Source organism: Dipodomys ordii, unplaced genomic scaffold (assembly GCF_000151885.1).
Source record: "Dipodomys ordii isolate 6190 unplaced genomic scaffold, Dord_2.0 Scaffold325, whole genome shotgun sequence".
In the NCBI taxonomy this organism is placed as follows: Eukaryota; Metazoa; Chordata; class Mammalia; order Rodentia; family Heteromyidae; genus Dipodomys; species Dipodomys ordii.
Genome location: NW_012267541.1, coordinates 236,306 through 244,697, shown reverse-complemented (window position 1 = coordinate 244,697; position 8,392 = coordinate 236,306). Strand labels below are relative to the sequence as shown.

The window sequence follows — 8,392 nt, the reverse complement described above, 5'->3', positions numbered from 1 at the left end:
TTCTTTTTGCTTATGTGGTGCTGAGGAATCGAACCCAGGGCCTCAGGCATGCAAGGCAAGTGCTCTACCACTGAGCCACCTTCCCAGCCCCCAAAACAACTATTTTAATTCAACAAATCAGTTTGTGTCTCTGGACACATTTTTCTAGTTCTTTCCTACAATCAAATTGAACAAGTCTTTTTTCATTCCTTCCCTCCCTTCCTCACTCTTTCCCTATCTCTCTCTTTCTTCCTTTCTTTTCTTCCTTTTCCCAGGAAACAAAAAGTTTTTACTTTTTTAAGTTTAGTATTTTGTCTTGGTCAGCTACCTGAATGAAACAAACCAGAGGCATGAATCAAAAAATTTGTATTTAGTTTGGTATATGTTTTGCTGTAAATTTAAATGAGACTAGACTCCTTTGAAACAGATACTTACCTTCTCCTTAAAAACTGTACATATGCAGACTGTACAAGTAATTTTGTATACTGTCCTAGAGTTTTGCCATACTTTAGATGATAAATCAGTGTTCTTGATACAGCTGTCCAAAAGAGCAGTAGTCAAGATGTGTGCAGTTTATATGAATAAAAATCTAGTTTTTCACTCAGTATTTGAAAAAATAAGTATATTATAAAATATTAAGGCTATTGGATTTATAAGTGGTATGGTAAACATTGCTCCTTATACCGTACTACAGAAGCAATTCTAAATGGAACAAATATTTTAAAAAATGAAAGAAAGGAGGAGAGATGACCAAATGCAGTCATTATAATTAAATGTACATTATATAAAATGGAACTATATTCCTTGAGGGTACTGATGGGAGGAAGAAAAATGGTAGGAGAATGATGGAAGAGATGGCACTGATCAGGATGCATTGTACTCATAACCTGACATGGAATTATAATCACTTTGTATAACTACTTAATAAAATTTTAAAAAGTTGCTGGGAAGGTGGCTTAGTGGTAGAGGACTTGCCTTGCATGAAAGAGGCCCTGGGTTCGATTCCTTAGCACCACATAAGCAGAAAAAGCTGGAAATGGCACTGTTGACTCAAGTGGTAGAATGCTAGCCTTGGGCCGAAGAGCTGAGGTACAGCGCCCAGGCCCAGAGTTCAGACCCCATGACCGATAAAAAGAAAAAAAAAAAGTAGGAATATAAGCAGTCCTATATTGGAATATGAAATGATTCCTTAGGGCTAATAGTAAAGGAAATAAATAAACTAAGATGCTTATTTGAAGTTTCCTTAAAATAAAATACACTAGCAGGGCCGCTGGTGGCGCATGCCTGTAATCCTAGCTACTGAGGAGGCTGAGATCTGCACGGTTCAAAGCCAGCCCGGGTACAAGAGTCGGTGAGACTCTTATCTCTAATTAACCACTAGAAAACCGGAAGTGGTGCTGTGGCTCAAGTGGTAGAGTGCTGGCCTTGAGCTGAAGAGTGCAGGGATAGCGCCCAAGTCCAGAGATCAAGCCCCATGACCACCCCCCCCTCAAAAAAATACACTATAAAGTTGAAAGAAAGAAATAGATTGGAGAAGAATATTTGCAATATTTAAGAAAGATAAATGATTGATGCTCAAATTGTATAAGGGACTCCCACATATCAGTTTCAGAATGACAACTGTGAAAAGGGTTTTCCAGAGGCAGTGTGCAATTAGCAGTTCTTTACTATTTTGGTAAAATAGGGAAATGTAGACTTAAATAAAGGATTACTGGGTGGGAATTGGTTGGCTGTTTTTTGACTATGGTATTTGTAACTCTTGCAGGTAAGGATATAGGGAAATCAAGTGTTGGTGATAGATGTTACTACAGTGTTATTTAGGTCAATTCATCAATCTGTTTTAAAATTGGTTCTTAAATGCACATTTTTCTCTCACATTAATTTTTACATCTGTTTATAATAGTATTCACATACAAATATGAGTTATAGAATGACTTTTTTTCTTCATTTTTGTTGGTCGAGGGGCTTGAACTCTGGACCTGGGCACTGTCCCTCAGCTTTTCAGCTCAAGGCATGTGCTCTACCACTTGAGTCACAGCGCCACTTCCAGTTTTCTGGTGGTTTATTGGAGATAAGAGTCTCACGGACTTTTCTGCCTGGGCTGGCTTTGAACTGTAGTCCTTAGATCTCGGCCTCCTGAGTAGCTAGGATTACAGGCATGAACCACAGGAGCCCAGCAAGAATGACATTATTATAACTTCTGGTACCCATTTAAAAAATTGGGTTGATCACTACACACTGATAAAAATGACTTAACCCAGGTTGTTTGCTGTGCTGTGGACTGAGCCTGTGGCTTTCCATATGCTAGTCAAACTGTCTACCACTGAGCAGTATCCTAAATCCTCAGATATTTATTGATCTTTGACATCAGGTGCTGCTTTTATTCTGAAAGCTCTTCAAAATGTATTAATAGAAAAAATTTGCAGAAAGGTGTTTTCATGTTTATAAAGGAAATCTAAAAGGTTATTTATTTGGTCATGCTTATGTAAATATATGAATTTTTTTAAGGAATATATTTTCCTAGTTTCTAATGTATGACAGAAAAATGGAAGAATGTGAAATGGAATTTTACTCTTCATATGCATTTTGCTAAAATGTTTTAGGTATACATTTAAATTTCAGCATCTGAATGGACATAAAATTTATCATCAGCATCTTGGGTAAATTTTTGACAGTTGATCTAATAAAATACATGATGAAAATATCTAAAGAGTTATTAAACATCAATTTGAAAAAATGTATTCAGCAGTTTTATTTTGTTTTTGTGTCTGTATCAAGGCTCGAATTCAAGGTGTAGGTGCTGTCCATGAGCTTTTTTGCTCAAGCCTACCACTCTACTACTTGAGCCACAAGCTCCAATTCTAGCTTTTTTGCTAGTTTCTTGGTGATAAGAGTCTCGCAGACTTTCCTTCTGGGCTGGTTTCAAACCACCATACTTAGATCTCAGTATCCTGCATGGCTAGGGCATACACCAGAACCTGTCTCTTAACATTTCTTTTATGTAAGGCCAGGGGCTTGAACTCAGGGCCTTGGTCACTAAGCTGTTTTGCTCTGCAAATCAAACCACACTTCCAGCTTTTTGCTAGTTAATTGCAGATAAGAGTCTGCTGGACTTTACTGCCTGGGCTAGCTTCAAATTTCAGCTCTCATATCTCAGGATCCTGGGTAGCTAGGATTACAGAGGTAAGCCACAGGCACTTGGCTTTGCTCTAATACAGCTGAAAAATCATTGCCTGTAACAAAACATATTTACAGAATCATCATATATTAACAAATCCCTATCTATCACATGTTGATTATATTAGCTTCCTTTTCCTGAGTTTGCCTGAAAATTTGTCTTTTTCTGTACTGAAGCTGATAATTCCTCATTCGTTCATTTGTTCACTCTGCAATAATACTTATTGAATTGCTACTATGGACTGGTAGTTACAAGGCACACTTGAAGCAAGTTTTATGTTTGGTTGTAATTTCTTTGTATGTTATAAACATTTATTTAAATTTGTTGCAGTTTGAAGTAAATTTCCAAAATATATGCTCAACAATAATCATTAAAATGTTTGCAACATAAAAAACATGAATACTATACAATCATAATCCCTTTTTAATAATTTTTTCTTAGTTTTGACATTGTGCTATCTCAATCATAATCCCTTTTAAATAGTTTTTTCTTAGTTTGGGCAATGTGTTATCTCTCTGAGTTAGGAGAGATAAATGGGAAGTTTGGTTGAGATAAAGGGGAATTATAAACTTAAACAAAAAGTAAAAATCATTTGTGATACTCAGCATTTGGGAGTGTGTGTGTGTGTGTGTGTGTGTATATACATATTTTTAAAATATTTAAGTTCATATATATTCCAGTGGTTGAACTGCAGCCTTGAGCCAAAAAACCAATTGAGAATACAAGGCCCTGAGTTCAAGCCCTAGTACCAGCACCCAAAAAAGAGAAATTTAATTTATGGTCTTACTTATTCTTTGTTAAAAAAATACATATTCTGAGTGATGGAAGGATGAGAATGACATTGATCAAGATATATTGTACAGATAAATTGACATGTTGAATTGACACCTCTTTGTATAACTATTTGAAGATGATAGAAATGATTTAAAGTTGAAGTAAATAAACAGCTATGCTTATTCTGTCAATTCAAGCAAACCAGTTATACTGAGCAACTTCTTCATGTCATACAATTTTGTATTCATCTACATTAGTTTAAATGAACATATTAATAAATGAGATACTTTAACACCTCATAATAGTGTTATAAACTGCTTTTTTTAATCTGCTTTTCTTGTTTCATCTATGAGCTTCTCAAATTAATCTTCCTAAAATGTGTGCACTCTAGAAAGAAAAAGAAGTGATCGATAACTTTGTAAAGGAGTTGCCCACAATTGGTGTAGAACCTGATAACATAGAAATGAGGGGGAAAAGCACTTCCAAAAGTTTTTCAGTCCTTTCTGAAGAGTTAAAGATATCTTAAGTACTTCATTTAGCTGATTGAGGATGAAAGTCTTACTAAGATCTTTCTGTGTTTCAAAAGTTTGTACTGCTTTCATCCTGCCTTATATACAATGTATTTAGAATTTCTAGTACTGTGGTGATAGATGTTGATCATCCTGTAGGGAATTATAATGGAGTATACCTATAATATCAGCTTATCATGAGGCAGAAATCAGAAGAATCAGGGTTAAAATCAGCCTTGGATAAAAGGTTATAAGACCAATAAAAAGCGCAGAAAGGTGGTAAACACCTGTTGACCTAGCTATGCAGGAATCAAATAAGATTGTAGTCTAGGCCAGCCAAAGCATAAGTGTACAATCCTATTCAAAAATATAACAAGAAATACAAAAGATCTGGGGTTATGGCTCAAGTGGAAAAGGACCTGCCTAGTATGCTCAAGGACTTGAGTTCAAACTCTAGTACCAAAAAATAAATTAAATAAATGAATGAAATGGTGGAAAATTTCTGTAGTTAAGTAGAAAATAATGTCTGTACACATCTATTTGATTTTTGAATAATAAACTTGCCTCTAAGTTAAAATCTCAGTAACATTGTATTTGATATGTTGCAGAAAGTCCTGGAAAGCACTGAATTTCTTTTTTTAATTGTCATTTCAGAAAATAGAAAATCCTGATGAACTTGCAGAGCTTATAAATATGAATCTTGCACAACTGTGCTCACTTCTGATGGCTTTATGGGGACAATTTTTAGAAGTTATAACACTACATGAAGAACTGAGAATATTATTAGCACAAGAACACCATACCTTGAGGGTAAGCTAAAGGAAAGAAATGATAAGAGCATTTTAATAAGTATTATGTATCTTTAAATTTTTCTTAGGAATGGAAAACTTGCTTTTTATTTACTGTGTTGGTTAACTAGAGAGACATTTATCATTATTCCTGTTTGAATTCTGAAATTAGTAATATAATAAGATAGCTATAAATATGGTACCTTAGTTATAACCTTTGTTAGTGAAACGTACTACCCATAAAGGTGAATAATACATACAAATCAATGATTCAGGGTAACCCCAGAGCTCAAACAGGAATTGTAGTCAGGCCTCATTTTGGATAGAAATCAATAACTTAAGCACCCTTTCAAACTTAAGTGCAATGTCCCTCCCTTTTTCTCCCTTCCCTACCTCTTTTCTCTTCTTCCTCACCTTACATAGGAGTATACATAGTGAACTTTGTTAAGTGGTTAGAGTAGGACTAGTATGGACATTATTATGTATAATTGCCTTTTTGTTTATTAACTCCATGTATTTTAAATTCTAGTCTTTGGTTACACTTTTTTTTGTAAAGTGATCTTTTTTTTGTTATTTTTTTTACTGTGTGTATATTATCTTTTGGTGGACCAGTGTAGTGTATAATTTCAGTTTAGAAAAAAGCAGATACAGATAGAGTTCTTCTTGGTATAATACATGTCTGTGACCATGGAAAAGGTGAGTTGTCAGTAAATGAGTGGCCCAAACACAAGTGTGAAAAGCAAACTATGGAATTCCCAAAATGTAGTTAAAAACAGAATTACAAAACTAGTACAAAGTATTCAGTATAGTGTTATGAGAATCAGAAACTACCATTTAGAATATCTGCTTTATCATTCTCTTTTTCTACATAGATATACATAGATATATAGATATAGCTCTATATAAAGACAGACTTTCTTCTTGAACCATTTGGATAGACATGACATCCTTTTATCTCTAAATATTTCAGCATATATTTCCTAAGAATAGTCATTCACTTACCATTATAGTGACTGTGTTTAGATAATTTGATACTTAAATATATGCTAAGTGGCTATGTGAACATTTATTTATCACATCAGTATTAAAGATTAATGTATAGGATATGGCCATATTTAGTTTTTATCAATTGTCTTTTATGTTCTTTCTTTTTTTTCTTATCCCAAACCAGGACTCAAATTCCATGTCTGATGCTTTTACTCATTAGTTGGCATTCTATTACCTGTACCACTCCTTTAACCTCTTATTGTGCTCTTTAAGACAGCTTTTTCCCTGTTGTCAAGATCAAGTTTGTGATCTCACATTTTCAGTTTTAATGTCTGTATAGACCCATTTAATATGGGATTGTTTCTTGTATTTTCTTTGTCTTCCATGATTCTGACTTAAAAGAAGCCATTGATCAATATCGTATCAGTTTGGATATGGTTTTTTCCCTAGTGATTTGTTTAAAATTATAAGCCAAGTGCTCGGGCTGTAATCCTAGCTACTCAGGAAACAGAGATCTGAAGATCAGTTTTAAGCCAGTGTAGGTAGGAACGTCCATGAGATTCTTATCTCCATTTAACCACTAAGATTCTTAGGTTCAAGTGGTAGAGTACTAGCCTTGAGTTGATAAGCTGAGAGACATTGCCTAGTCCCTGAGTTCAAGTCCTCTTCAAAGATCTTTTTAATATCTGCCAGGTCCATATGTTTTCCAGTGTTTCATCACTGATATTTGCTTTTTCTCTTTTTTTCTTGATTGGTCTTACCAGAAATTTGCTATTTTACTATTTTTTCAAAGAACTACCTTTGTATGTTATTACTTCTTATTTATTTGTTTATTTATTGTGCTGGTCCTGGGGCTTTATATCAGGGCCTGGGCTCTGTCCCTGAGTTTTTATGCTCAAGGCTAGCACTCCATCACTAAAGACACACTGGAGATAAGAGGACCTTCTAAACTGGGATGGCTTAGAACCATGACGAACCATGGCTCTCAGATCTCAGCCTCCTAAGTAGTAGCTAGGATTATAGGCTTAAGCCACCAGCTCCTGGCCATTATAATTTTTCTTGTGTGATTTATTTTGTTTTGTTTCTACGTTGTAGTAATCAGGCTTATCATGTTGAATACTATGGATTTTTTGAGGGCTGTTTCTTAGAAGTCCTTTATTAAAAGCAGTACTCGCTAAAGGACCAAGAAAAAGAAGTTCTATAGAGGATCAAGTAGTATAATCACAGAATCCAACTCACTGATGTTCTGGCTTCATCTTAGTATAGTAATTTAGAATGGAATAATAGTGAATGGATAGATATTTTCCAGTAACATTTTTACTACCCAGATTTTGAACATTGATGATTGTTGGAATATTAATATTATCAGCAGTATAGCCAGCTTTCAAATTAAGTTAAATTGGCACTGATAAGCAATAAAACATCTCACTGATTCTTTTGAAGATACAGGACTAGATTAGTACTCAGGTGACTGAGTTTATACTGCGACCTCAGAGACAATTTCCTTGAAGAGTAGTTATCAGGATATGGGATTAGCAGCCTAAACTTCTGTCCTGTAGAACAGGGTCAGCAATCTGTTAGGGGACAAACAATAAACATTTTGTGTTTTCAAGAGTCATGTGTCTGAGTCACAACTACTCAGCTTTATTGTTTTATATAATAAAGACAGACAAGACAACTTGTAAATTAAGTGAGCATGGCTTTGCTATTTACCAAAGAGGATGTAGTGCTGATTTGGCTTTTGGACTATGTAGCTTACCAATTCTAGATGACAACTCCTCATATGAGTTTCCACAAATAATTTTTTTTTTATTTTTGGTGGGTCATGGGGCTTGAACTCAGGACCTAGGCACTGTCCCTGAGATCTTTTGCTCAAAGCTAGACCTCTACCATTTTGAGCCACAGTTCCACTTCCAGTTTTCTGGTAGTTCAGAGATTAGAGTCTCATGAACTTTTCTACCGAGGTTGGCTTTCAACCTTAATCCTCAGATCTCAGCTTCCTGATTACAGGTGTGGGCTACCAGTGCTTGGCTAATAAAAATCTTTTTGAAGTCAAAGTTTATTTTAGAATCCAGTATAAGTAAAAGCCAATAGAAATGTGGAAAAAGTACTTTGCTCAATGTGTTTTAGAACTGCATTTTTTTTCTTCCTCATTGCTGTTTTTTTTTCTTTTTTTT

The 8,392-nt window shown here is 34.8% G+C and overlaps 1 protein-coding gene across 2 annotated transcripts in view; it reads left to right on the top strand.

The window, feature by feature from the left end:
- The window catches only part of Fam135a (family with sequence similarity 135, member A), an 84,491-nt gene that overhangs the window by 41,904 nt on the left and 34,195 nt on the right, over window positions 1-8,392 (top strand). For both annotated transcript variants that reach the window (XM_013036646.1, XM_013036645.1), the window contains exon 12: window positions 5,095-5,250. In XM_013036646.1, coding sequence (XP_012892100.1) covers window positions 5,095-5,250 — 156 coding nt within the window. The remainder of the gene's footprint in view (window positions 1-5,094; window positions 5,251-8,392) is intronic.